Source organism: Dunckerocampus dactyliophorus, chromosome 5 (genome assembly GCF_027744805.1).
Source record: "Dunckerocampus dactyliophorus isolate RoL2022-P2 chromosome 5, RoL_Ddac_1.1, whole genome shotgun sequence".
NCBI classification, from domain to species: Eukaryota; Metazoa; Chordata; class Actinopteri; order Syngnathiformes; family Syngnathidae; genus Dunckerocampus; species Dunckerocampus dactyliophorus.
The window spans coordinates 5,210,916-5,224,381 of NC_072823.1; the positions used below are offsets into that span (position 1 = coordinate 5,210,916).

Consider the following 13,466-nt stretch of genomic DNA (forward strand, 5'->3'; position numbering starts at 1 on the left):
ATATTCTTATTTGTGGGAATATCCACCCGATTGTGCTTTAAATCTCCATAATTAGGCCATTATGTTATGTGGGAGAAACCCCATCTCATTTGCCCTAGCTTGGTGATAAGTTATAAAAAAAATCAAAAGCGCGCACCCTCCCCCAGCAGGAATTCATCCAACGTACCTTGCGGGTTTTAAATCCTAGTATGTTTTGCGTATGTATTAGTGTGTGAGCGTGAGTTTCGATACCCGCATAGTTGCGTGTTCCACATGTGTTACTGTGAGTAAGATAATAATGTCAAGCTCAGACAAATTGATGTGATGCACAGCAGTGCCCACACGGAGGAGCTTGAAAGTCCAATCTTGAGCATGAGGTCAAAAGTCAACCTGAACGTCTTCTAAGTTCAGCACCGTGAGAATACAATGACCCGGATGAATGAGGATATTCACAGACGGGACACTTCCAGCAGCTGAATATGTTGTCTGCATTGCTGCTGACTACTGTATTATTAACCATTCTGCAAAGAGGCAACAGCTTACTGCTATGGACAGGCAGCTCAGGCGGGTAAGTCAAATTCTATGATTTGGATTGACCTCTGTCTTCATATTCGTCACAAAGAAAAAAAAAAGTCATGCTGTTTCGTGTTGTATTTGTCAGGTAATACTTACAATATTTTTGTCATTGGGCTTCATTGCGATGCTGCCAGAGATTTCCTCTCCTCTTCGCACGGTCAGATAGTCCTCCAGGTAGAACACGGTCTGCTTCCAGTGTGTGTATGCAGCATCGGGAGCTGGGACGCACATAAGCACCCAAAGTAAGCAGGGGTGTCCAAACTTTTTACAGAGAGGGCCACATGGTGAAAGCATGAAAGGATGCAAAAACAATTAAAAAAATGCATCTCAGCTTTGTGATATAGGTGATTTTTTTTTCTCCAAATATTTCAACTTTCTTTTTAGATAACCTGTGTACATTTTCTTCTCATAATATGATAACTTTATCCCTATGATATTTTGACTTTATTCCCATATTATAACTTTTTCCCCAACCTTTACCCAAACTTTTATTTTGTTTCTCACAATGTTACGACCTAATACACATATCCCGACGGAAGAGGAGTTTCAGTGGCAGATTACTATCACTGCCCTGCTCCACTGATAGAATGAGCAGATCATTCCTCCCCCACGGCGGTAAAAACAAACCCAGAACTGGGCTTACAAACTTATTATGTATTATTATTATTATTTATTATGTATTATTGAAATTGTAGTGATCTGTTATGTATGTATTTATTGTTATTCTATTTTCTTATGTTTCTTAACTCTTTTATTTTGCTTTGTTTGTTTTTATTACGTTTGTTAGGACACTTTTGCAGAGCTGCTGGAAACGTGAATTTCTCTTGGAGATAAATAAAGTATATATCTATCCTTTTAAAAAAAAAATAATAATCTGTACACTACTAAAATGTTGTTATTTTTCCTCAAGTTTATTCTTGTAAAATTGTGACTTTTTTTCTTGTCAGGAAAGGAGTTTTTTTTTATAATTTTGACTTACTTGTCATAAATTTACATTATTTTAAATTTTCCAACTATTTAAATGTCCTTCTTGTAAATTCTTATTGTAGTTCTTATTGTAGTTATGGCTTTATTGTCATGTAGTTTTTTTTTTATTTTCGTAGCATTGTAACTTTTTCCACAACCTAATTTTCCAAAAATTAGAACATTATTCATTGTTTTATTTGTTTATTTTTCATAATATTATGACTTTTAAAACTTCCTTTAATATTTAAACTTTATGCTACTAAAATGACGTTATTTTTTTCAAAACAGTCCGTTATTTTCGTAAAATAACATCTTTTCTCTTAAAATTTTGACTTTATTCTTGTAAAATAACTGCTATTTTTCCATTTTTGCTGTGTTTTTCATTTTTTTATTATTTAGTTTTCTTGTTCATTTGTATTTTTAGAACGTTCTGGGAGCCAATAAAAAAATGTGCTGCAAATGGCCCATGGGCCGCACTTTGGACACCACTGGAGTGACGTATTTAATTATGGTGTTTTTATAAAGTACTCAACATGAGTAAATCTATTGGGTCACTTGGCCATTACAGGGAGTGAAAGTGGAGTTGAAACAGCTTCCGCTCTTGGGAAGCCCGATCCCAAAACCAAGTTCTTACAGACTGAGCTACGAATGAAGGTCTTAACACCTGGTAATTATTACAACATCAACATTACAGTAACACTACTGACCTCTAGTGACCAGTGTAGAGTACTACATAGCATCACATCTTTGAATACATCTTCTGCATGCCTTATATTTCTATTTTAGTTCATTTAGCCATTTTTATGCTTGAAAACGCTTAATTTATGCAAAAAAAAAATCATTTTTTTGGGTTTTATTACTAATAGGCCGTATTCAACCACAAAACAGGATGATTTATTAAGACATTTTTGAAAAACCCTGATGTAGCGAGGATCGACTGTATAAGAAAAGTCAAATGTGTAAGTTTAGATGTTTGTCTGAAATTTAATACAGTGACAAAACCTTCAAGACTGGTATTACAAAGTTTGAAAACATGTAGCGCAGCTTTTACTCTTGGATACCTACGGACAATTTAGTGTCATCAAAACTCACTTCTTGAAAATAATTTCATTCACTCTATCCCCACTAGAGGTCAGTCACACATTACAATCACCTAGATCCCAGTAATCTTCAGCATGTCATCATAATCAACATTATTTTAATTCATCCTGAGAAGCTGTATTGAACATTCTGTTTTGCAAAGACAATGTTTTTAAGAATTAATTGGATACTGTGTTGTTGTGGTTTGCAGTGCTGTGCAGTTTAGTTTAAACTACAACTGCAATAATATACAGTATATGTTATTCTTTGAGTCCCTCATATGTCTTGATGCAGGTGTACCTACAGTTTTACCTACAGTCCCTAATGATGACCCAAAATTCAATGAGCCTTAGGAAGGAATGACATAAAGTGCATAGTCTAGAATGTCTGGAGCCATATAATTTAATTTTACTTTAGCTAAAAGTACTGCATATGAGGGCCATTTTTTTTCTTATTAATTTGTATTCACCCTCCAGCATTAAGCCTTTGTCTTTGTTTCAAAAAGGGTACAGTATTACACAAAAGGTTAATGAAAGCATTTATAGTTTCCAAGGCTTTAACTCCAAACCTCAATTGTGTTCAGTTAAAGTTAAACTGCAGTCCGCTTACCAGTGGAGAAACCAGTCTTTTTGTGACATTTGGTGAATTCTATGTTGAAGTAGGTGACCAGTGCATGAATGTAGTCATTTCTCTGGATTTGCAGGCAGAATGCTGATGTGAAAGAAAGATCCTCAGTCTTCACCGTGTAGATGTCCACTTCCTGCAAGCAGAAAGAGATTGATCTCTCACATAAACTATATAAACTCAAAGGTAAGGGGGGCCATATATCTCCATATGCATTCATTAGGTAGCTGTATCACTGTGTTGGTGCTAAAATCAGTTTACTACCTTGGTGCACTTGACACTTGGCTTTTACCTTGATGTAACTTGTATATATGATTTCATTCAGTCAGTGTATGTTTCGGTTAGAGTCGGACCTTCTGGAACGGATTAATTTGACTGTACAGTAATCCCTCGTTTATCCCGGTTAATTGGTTCCAGACCGTGATAAGAGAATTTCTGCTAAGTAGGATTCCTTTTTATCCTTTGAATAGTTTCATACTTGGCATAGAAAACCTGTTTACAACCTTCTAAATAGTTTTTTTTTTAATTTTTTTTTTTAACATTATTAGAGCCTTCTACACATGAAATAACACCCCTATAGTCACTTACACGATACAACGTGTAGATGTGATTTACTGTCATGAGCATTCCTGGTGGAATACCACAGTGGACTGTAGTTCATTTCAAACTTGAATGTCAGCATAAAATCAGCAAGAGTTCAAGTCGTTGTTGTTCCATGACTTCTAGTACAGGCTGCGTGCACGATGGTTTTCATACCAGATGCTGTGAGCTGGAATGAGCCTTGTTTACTGGTCATAAAAAGGGGGATGTTTTTAATGAGTAACAACTACCAGGGGTGTGGACTCGAGTCACGCGACTTGGACTTGAGTCAGACTTTTTGATGACTTTGGACTCCACTTGACAATATCGTCAAAGACTTGCAACTCGACTTGGACTTTGACATCAATGACTTGGGATTTTAACTTGGACTTTGGTGTAATGAATTGATAATACTTGAGATTTTCAGTGAGTGTGTTGAGTAAAATGGGGGCACCCCCATTCAAAATATTCAACTCATGTGATCGTTATTCTGTAATTACCAGCAAGCTAACACATTTTCAATGGGTCTGTCTCACTGAATGCATCTAATAATGTCCAATCAGGTTTAGGAACAAACAACAAATGTGCCACGCTGGTCTTATTTTATTACAAAAAATAAAACAATTCAAAATGCATTCATTTGTTTTCATCAAAGTTAGTTCATTGTTAAAATAGAATTTTGGTAAACACCAAACGGACTTGTAGGGACTCGAAAATTTTAAGCCAAAGACTTTGGATTCGACTCCACGTATCTTGTCTTGACTTGACTTGAGATTAAAGACTTGAGACTGACTTGAGGCGCTGACTTGCTCCCACCTCTGACAACTACTAATGCAGTCAGTCATCTGTCAAAGTTCAAAAGGCAGGTTATTCATTTTGAATTCATCGACTTCATCACTAACGTGATGACGTAAAATAATGAGTTTTAGTAAAGCTGCAGTAGGGTATTATTGTTAGAAGTCCTTCTTTTCCAAATCCAAAGATAGACTGCGTTCCAAGCAGCATTCATTTGTTTGTCTTTTTTTTCAAAGAGATGCCACAGGCTCTGCAGAATCCCTCTGTGATATTTCACAATTAGCGTCAAACACTGGCTTAAATCAAAGAATAGAAAAGGGTGCCTGGCAACCGGGAAGTCTGGAATGATGGAATAATCACACAATAATAATTCTCCGTCTCCACGATATGAGTGAAAATTGGCCGAGACAATTGCAGTCATGATACGTTTTTAGCAGAAGGTTCAAGCGTGATAAGCGTGGCACAGCACTGATGAAGCTACATGATACACCACGCAGGTCATCTGTGTTTTACACTTCTCAGCCCTGCATTATACCTGATTATACTGTATATTATATTTGACTCAGAGTTCTCTTTTTATTTGCAGTCACTCACAAAGATCCCTGGTCTGCCTCCTAAACTGTCAGGTTTGATCGTTCTATGTCAGTGCAGGAATGCTATCGATTTTGAATGGTGCATGAGGCAAGATTATCAAGGTAGCTGACTTTAAATTGCAAACGAGCTTCTCCCCTCTCTCTAATTGACATCAAAATGTTCATCAGTGACACTAAGAACTGCATTCACTGAATAGTAATGATTAAATTGACTTGAGGTGTAGAAGTTATGTGTTAGTTTCACTTTTGTGTCACATGCCAGACAGAACTAGCCATGGTCGTAATTTGTGACTTACCTTGACCAGGCAGGAGTTGGTCACCACTTGTTTGGGGTCCACGACATCAACCAGAGGCTCCTTCATTGCCACATTGCGGATACAAGTCATGTCGAAGCCATACACATTCTCCCACCCTGGGAAGGACAATGTCATTACTCCAACATGTTTTCAGTTCAGTCTTCAAGCGTGTATAAAAATTATTCAAATGTCCACTTGGTGTTTGGTTTATTGGAAACCAAGGGATATAAAACTGTAGCTACAACTTAGAAACCACAAATGGCAGGGTATTTGTCACAGACCTTTTCCTAAATAGCCTGATCTATAACTCCCATTTCCTTTAGTTACTCCTCAATGGTTGACACATTCCTGACGAGGATGGGATATTTCATCCATTATTCATCAGAGCAAACAACTCCACTCGTGACCTACAGTAACAAGCAATAATATATCCTTTAGTGTTCCGTAGCAACATTAATGCTGCTCCCTAAAAGGAGGACCGTGCTTCCCACTAATGAGCACAGCATGTTGACTGTTGCAGTATGACATGAGGCCACTTCTACCTCGGCACAAAGGTCAATGAGTCCATCTGCCCACAGAAGAAGAAGAGGTCAGTTTGTGCACCGCTCGTTTCAGTCCGGCCATGTGTGAAATTCACATTTACACAACTCCACTGCACTAAATAGTTTCCAAAGAGTAAAAATGTTCCGACGTCCCCTGCAAAGCTCCGGGCTGGACTTACACTGTGACACTTTTTTTTGACAAATTGCATGGAATATAATTCGCAGTTACATGAAGTCATTCAAAAATAAAGTCAACATGCTTGTATTTTTACTATTTTGTTTGTTTCAGTCTCTATTTAATTTAGTGTAGAGGGATGTTCTCATTCAATTGCATCAATTTTAATAATACAATAGTCCCTGCCCACGTCGCACTTCTAATTTTGCAGCTATCACGGGTTTTTCAAAACGTTATTAATTAATTATGCTGTTTCGTGGTTGAACATGACCTATTAGTCAAAACATATATATGTAAGAAAATTATACATATTTTCTTTTGCCTAAATTAAGCATTTCAAGCATAAAATGGCTAAATGATCAAAAATACAAATATACTGTAGCTCATTCAAAGACATTGTGAGGATACAGTATGTAGTATTCTATACTGGTTACTAGGTGTCAGTGATGTTACAGTAATGTTCGTTGTCACTCGATTTGATCACTGGAACAACAAGCTTTTATTGCAGGTTCGAATTTTACAATAATCCCTAACACAAGGTACTGTAACCCACGCCATGCTAAAACGCACCTCTAAACCCCCACGCATTTACAGCAACACACACGAGCATGAGTCTTATTTAGTGGCTTATTTTCTGTTATTATGTCTACTATATTGGGTAATACAAGTGTAAAGGTGGCTATATGGGTGTTATTTCACGTAGAGGTGCTCTATTAATGTTAATAATCGTATGTAGAAGGTCGTAAACAGGTTTCCTATGCGCTAACTACTAAAATAATACATTTATAAGGAATAAGGAATACTCAACACAGGTAAAAAAAAAAAAATCTGTAACAAGTTGGGGTGTCACAAGATCTAAAAACGTGACAACATTTATCCTTCAGAAAAAAAAAATGTCTCACGATAATAAACAAATAATCACAAATGGAAAAGAACTGGATAATTTTGCCGGCCTCCATATATTGTCATGTGCATGCGTGTCTGTTTTCCTAGTCTCCCGCCTCCAAACAGGCAGGAAAAGAGTTCACGCGTTGGTTTTCAGCACCTAGACGCTTCACAGAACAGTGGCGTTCCATAGAACAACGGCTTGAACGGAGTGAGACCTCTTGTCAGTCATACAGTCGCTTTGTCTATGTTGGGGGACGGGGGGAGGCATCAATACTCACCGAGACGTTTGATCGACAAACTAAAACACAAACGAAACAACGCAAAATGATGTGTGGTCACAGAAAGTTATTGGAAAATAAATGCTGCAAACGTTTGACAGAGTATAAATTGCCTGTGAAAAAATAAATGTCACCGACAGCAATTCCACAACTTTACAGAGTGAAAGATGACACGTGAAAGGAAATATTACATTGCTATGATAAATGATTAATTATTTATTTTATTTTACCTTTATTTTACCAGGTAAGATCAGTAGAGCACAGATTCTCATGTACAATGATGACCTGGCAAGAGGCCCCAGTTATGTATTGTTCTTATCATATATTATCATAGCATTAGTGGTTTATTTGTTCTCAAAAAATGTGGACAGTAATATTGTTTAGCGTCAATCTGTGGGACAATAAACATTTCAAAATGCACCTGCGTTGTTTGTTGTCCAGTCATATTTTTTCAATTTACTTTCCATTAGAGTTTTACTGTATAAACCTTGACAGTCGTTGGCTGCTGTTGTTTGTACAGTAATTAGCTTTAGTAAATATAGCATCCTCGTAGGGGTGTAACAATACGTGTATCTGTATCGAACCGTTCAATACACATGCGTACAGAACCGCGACCCCTGTATCGAACAATACGCGTTTTAATATTTATTTTATCAACTTCTGACGCCGCTCTGTGCTGAAAGCTCAGTGTATCTGCGATCAACTACTCTGGCTTAGGTTGCATTGTCAAGCAGAGAGCCACTGAGCTCTGCCTGCCACATTCAGGCCATGCTGAAAATGTTGAAAAATGTGAAAAATGTTGGCAATTTCAATAAAATTCCAATTAAAAAAAGGCAAGGTAATTTATTTTTTGTATCGAAAATTATCGAACTGTAACACAAACGTATTGAACTGAACAGAACCGTGAATTTTGTGTAGAATTGTACCCCTACATCCTCCATCAAAATCTTGTTGCACTTGTGTGAAATATTATTACTTTAGCTACATCATTTTTTTGTGGAATGGTTTTACACAGTTGTATATGTATTGTGGTACTGACAATAGAGACGGAAGCACTGATTTGTTAATGCTTATTGAAGGGCTGGAGGAATTATGGGGATGCACTGTCCGAATAGTCACCGAAAACGGCTTCTTTTGTTGAGCTTGCAGACGAATGAATGCACGATCGGCTAATTTCATCACATGGTATATTTTCCTGCATTTTGCCGATGAATACAAGTTATGACACACAGCTGTGGGTGTTACAGCTGTTGTTTAGTTGGAGAAGGGCTTTAACACAACTTTTGTCAGACGGCTTTCCACTTGTACCATGTGAGGTTTTAACAATGACTTTGGCACTCTTGTGTTAGTGGAAACAGTGGAAACAGTTTCCACACAGCACTCCTGGTGGGATTGGAGTGGATGATACACGATGGAGTGACTTGTTGACTTACAAAAGTAGTCGTCAAATGAGGAGTTCACAAACATTGCATGTTGTCGACACTGGTTTTTCTGCATCTCACTTTGTTTTTTGGAGATTTATGCGATATCATGTCTGTACACACACAACACACATTCATTGTACTCACAATGTATTTTGAAGTCTTTATACTGCCTGTCCTCGATGGCCAAAACGTACAAAGAGGCTCGATCAGGAAACATTAATCCACCTGGTTTCTATTTGACAAATGAGAAAAGAGCACATCAATGACAAATTAAAGCTGAAATATGTATTAACTGTATGCTTCCGGAGGGACTCCGGGGGCTACTTTGGATTCATAATTTTCCGTCCGCCACATCTGCTCTATAGTTTCAATTCAACAATTTGAGCTGACCTTATTATTGGAAGCGACTGATTTGTTGAATGACTGTTATGCTACTTATAAAGTGCCATAAACAGTTGGAGGGTGCCCGGTGGGGTCCGGTGTTGGCGTTTGTGACCATGCATTGGTTGTTTTACTTGAAAACAACAGCTTCAGTGTCATCCTATGGAACAATGGTTTGAAACAAGGAACTGCAACTTTAAATCATCGCCTGTTTTTTGTGTATTACATTTTTTTTTCATTTTGACATACATTGAACACATTGGGTCTAAAACCTCCCAATTCGAGGAGGTAAAATTGAAGATTTTTTTGTGTACAAATGTCTAATGTGTAATGAACTTAACTTAGAATGCAAATATAACATTTAAAAACTTGCATACAAATCTGGCAAACGCCAAAGATAAATCTAGTGAAATGTTATTTTCCTTGGTCTACCTGTTCGACGTATGTTACTTACGCTAGTACAGTGGTTTCTTCCCTCTACAGGACATTCCAAATGGTTGCGTGCTTGTGAATATTCTCATTCGTCCAGGTCATTGTATTCTAAGGGCATTGAATCGATTGCAACTCTGCTGTTCAGGTTGTCTTAGAAGACGTTTCGCGTCTCATCCGAGCAGACTTCATCAGTTCATGCTCGATGACTGCACTGAGAGTTTGACGCAAGATCCAAAGTATTTATACTCTAGAGGAGGAGGAAGGTTTCGCTCTTTTTGGTGTGAAATGACGGTCGGATACAATGGAGCGCGCCTCTGCCAGCCAACGGCGATTGTTTGGGTGGTATCACCTTAGTTAACATTCCATTCAGACGTAATCATGGTCATGGACACGCCTGAAACCAAGGTGGCTGTGCCTTGTACATTGGATTCTGCATTAAATTCTTGACTAGAGCTGTCCTATCTAGTCTGACTAGTGTTTGTCCCACCTGGTTATTGAGCATGAACTGATGAACACCGCTGTAGTAACCTTTACACTAGTATTACCCAATATAGTACACATAAGAGTAAATCAGACAGACTCACACATGGTCCGGTTTCTGGACAGTACTACCTGTGGTGGCTCTTATCATCAATGTAACCGTACTGACACCTAGTGACCAGTGTAGAAACATGTCTTTCCGGAGCTAACGAGTGACGCCAGGAACACTGAGTGCAGGTAGGATTGCAAGATTTCACTTTCAAAGCGGCTGCCTTCCTGCGCCGAAAGCGCTTACAAATGAGAAATAACACGACGACACAATGACAAAATCATGGTGAACATTATTGATCGTATGTCTGGTTATACTTGACTGCTTTTTGGTTGAAGACTCGTATGCAGTTTGAAGTCTGCGCTTTCCAACGTACGTTGGAAGGGAGCATCTGTGTGGCTCCGCCACCTGTTATGCTGTGTTGGCATTTTCTAAGGTCAAAGGCTCCTGACACGTAATGGTCTAAATATCTGTGGTGAAATATCTAACTCACTTTACTACTACTGTGTCCACTTACTGTCAAATATTTCTTTACCACTGTCAATTTTTATCCACCAAAGTGGCTAAAAACAAAATTTCCTCCCTCAACAGAAGACGAGCAAAAGGACCCAAGAGTCTCTTACTGTTTCTTTAAAGGCACACATCATACTTTATAATTGCTTGATATTTCTTTCCTTGTTCCAAAATGTTCATAGTTCTTCAACTAAAAAAAAGTCATATAACTATGAGTCTTTACAATGAAACATTGTTGCGTATGCATCGTCACACAGCGCGCCTACCAGCCACTTGTCCCTGGCAAAGATAACGGTGTTGAGCATGGACTCGTAGAAGAGGCAGTAGCCCATCCACTCGGATATAATGATATCAACCTTCTCCACGGGAAGCTCCACTTCCTCCACCTTTCCGTTGATGATGGTAATCACTGAAACACAAATTGATACGATCTGATAAAATGTTGATTCTTTGTAGATATCAAAGACTTATGAATCCATACGTATACAATGTGAGTCGGTAACATTAGGAGTTTGATGTTTAAAAAAAAAAGGTCAAAGCAGGAGCTGCATATACAGGACAAATATTTCTATGTGTGAACAAGAGAATATTATGACTTTATTCCCATAATAATATGTTTGGTAAAATATTACATTATTCATTGTTTTGTTTCCCACGTCTATCACATTTATGCTACTAAAATGGCGTTATTTTTCCTCATAATAATGCGATGTTATTCTCGTAAAGTTGCGACTTGCAGCCGTGGGCCTGAAATGGAAGCAAAAATGAAATGTCGTTTTAAAGCTGCTGTATGTCACCAACAGGCGGCTGCCTAGAAGTTTGGAACGTTATATCCTGCCATCGTCCTGTTTTGCACACGTACACACCATGTAACACACGCACATGCATTAACAATGTTTATTGTCAGCTACTGATAGCATTTTGGAAAAGTTTAGCTACTAACGTTAGCTATCATCGAAGGGTGTAGCCGAAGGGTGTCCAAAGTGCAGCCCAGGGACCGCGGCTGTTTTTTTAATTTAAAAAATAAAATTTCACAAGGAAACTGGAAAAAAAACCCAGCAAAAATCAGCAGTAATTGTACAAGAATAAAGTGAAACTATTAGGAGAAAAGACTTGCAATGTAATGAGAATAAGATTAAGAATAACGTTGCAATATTTTGTTGAAAATTGTCGTACATTTTAGTCATTTTAGTAGCATAAAGTTGAAATTTTAAAGAAAAAAGACATGTTTTTTAAAAGTCGTAATATTATGAAAAACAAACAAAACAACAAAGCTGTAAGTTTTTTAAATTTTGCTTGTGGAAAAAGCTATGATACGGGAGTAAAGTCAAAATATGATGGGAATAAAGTCATAATTATGAGACGTACATTTTCAAGAACAAAGGTGAAATAGTTGGGAAAAAACAGCAGAAATGGAAAAGAAAATGAGAGAATAAAGTCAGACTATCAAGAGAAAAAAGTTGCAATTTTACCAGAATAAATTCGTAATATTATTATGAAAGATATACTTTTAGTAGAATACAGCTGACATATTAAAGAAAAAATGCAACTTAAAAAAAAAAGTCATAATATTATGAAAAACAAAACAAAATAAAGTTGTAATTTTTGAGAAATGGGGTTGAGAAAAGTTGACTTATTTTGAATATTTAAAAAAACAACAGCAAAAGCAAGTTCATATTAATAATATGCGTTTTTACCTATATCACAAAGCTTTCATTTTTCAGTATGTGGCCCTCGGGCCCCTTCATAACAACAGCATTATGACTGCAATTTGTTGGCCACTTCTCTGGGGCTGGTTTTGTGTGTGTGTGTGCGTGCACTGCGCACATGTACGTAAATCCCATCTAACCGGAGCCGATTTTTATGTAGGTTGTAATTGTGAAAGATAAATGCAACACTGATCCGGTGGCATACAGCAGCTTTAAAAGGAACGGCAACATGAATTTCTTGTTCATTAGTGAAAGGCAACGTTGTCTGTCCTATTCGTCACCAAGCAGCTGCTACCGTACATAGGCAATTTTGAGCGTCACTACACTACCAGCCACAGCAAGTTTAACGAGGACAACGCAGCTAAAAATGCCCTGTGTACCTGCAAGATGAATAATGAAACTGCCACTGAGCCCAGCAGCTGCTTTTTAACAAGCCTGTGGACCAAAACCAGAAAAAAGCAGCAACCAATTTGTTATTTTGTCTGAGATAGAGTTTGGCGAAACACAAGAAAGCCTTCGCCAGTGGAGAAGTGTGTAAGGGGGCGATAGCGCAGCTGCTTTGTATTCAGATATTATGAAAATGCAATGAATGAAATGCAGTTGTATAACTTTGTGGAGCTACAAGATTTGCTGTTAGAGGACCGTTCTAAACAAGTATTGTGCATGCATGACCTCAACTCTCACATTCACAAGATACTGCAGTTGCTATAGATTTATTGCACTGTGCAGCAAAGAGGGGGCAAGCAACTAGCACTTTGCTCTCCCCTTTCCTGTGCTGCAAATGTCAAAGGCAGTTGTGAGAATATTGATATCTAAGCACAGGAACAGTCTTTTAATATGGGCGTACTGACACGAAGCCATTCATACCCGACTGGACTTGGGCTCGATTCCCCCACACTCTCCTGGCCCCCGCTGACCTGGGCTCTGTTGGCGCCGTAGATTGTTTTTGTTGCTTAAATGGAGTTACAGTAATCCCTCGCTACTTTGTGCGTCAAATTTGGCGGATTCTCTCTATCAGGGTTTTTTAAAAGTATATCAACTAAGACACCATACCTGTACTCTTGTGGTTGAATACGGCCTATTATTAGTCAATAATGTTTGGTAAGA

The 13,466-nt window shown here is 37.9% G+C and overlaps 1 protein-coding gene across 1 annotated transcript in view; it reads right to left on the bottom strand.

Moving 5' to 3' along the window:
- LOC129181707 (protein arginine N-methyltransferase 8-B) overlaps positions 1-13,466 on the bottom strand; it is a 37,209-nt gene that overhangs the window by 3,189 nt on the left and 20,554 nt on the right. The window contains exons 5-9 of the mRNA XM_054777242.1: positions 10,917-11,059; positions 8,940-9,027; positions 5,489-5,604; positions 3,211-3,361; positions 652-773 (exon numbers count right to left, since the gene is read on the bottom strand). Of these exons, the coding sequence (XP_054633217.1) occupies positions 652-773; positions 3,211-3,361; positions 5,489-5,604; positions 8,940-9,027; positions 10,917-11,059 (620 nt within the window). The remainder of the gene's footprint in view (positions 1-651; positions 774-3,210; positions 3,362-5,488; positions 5,605-8,939; positions 9,028-10,916; positions 11,060-13,466) is intronic.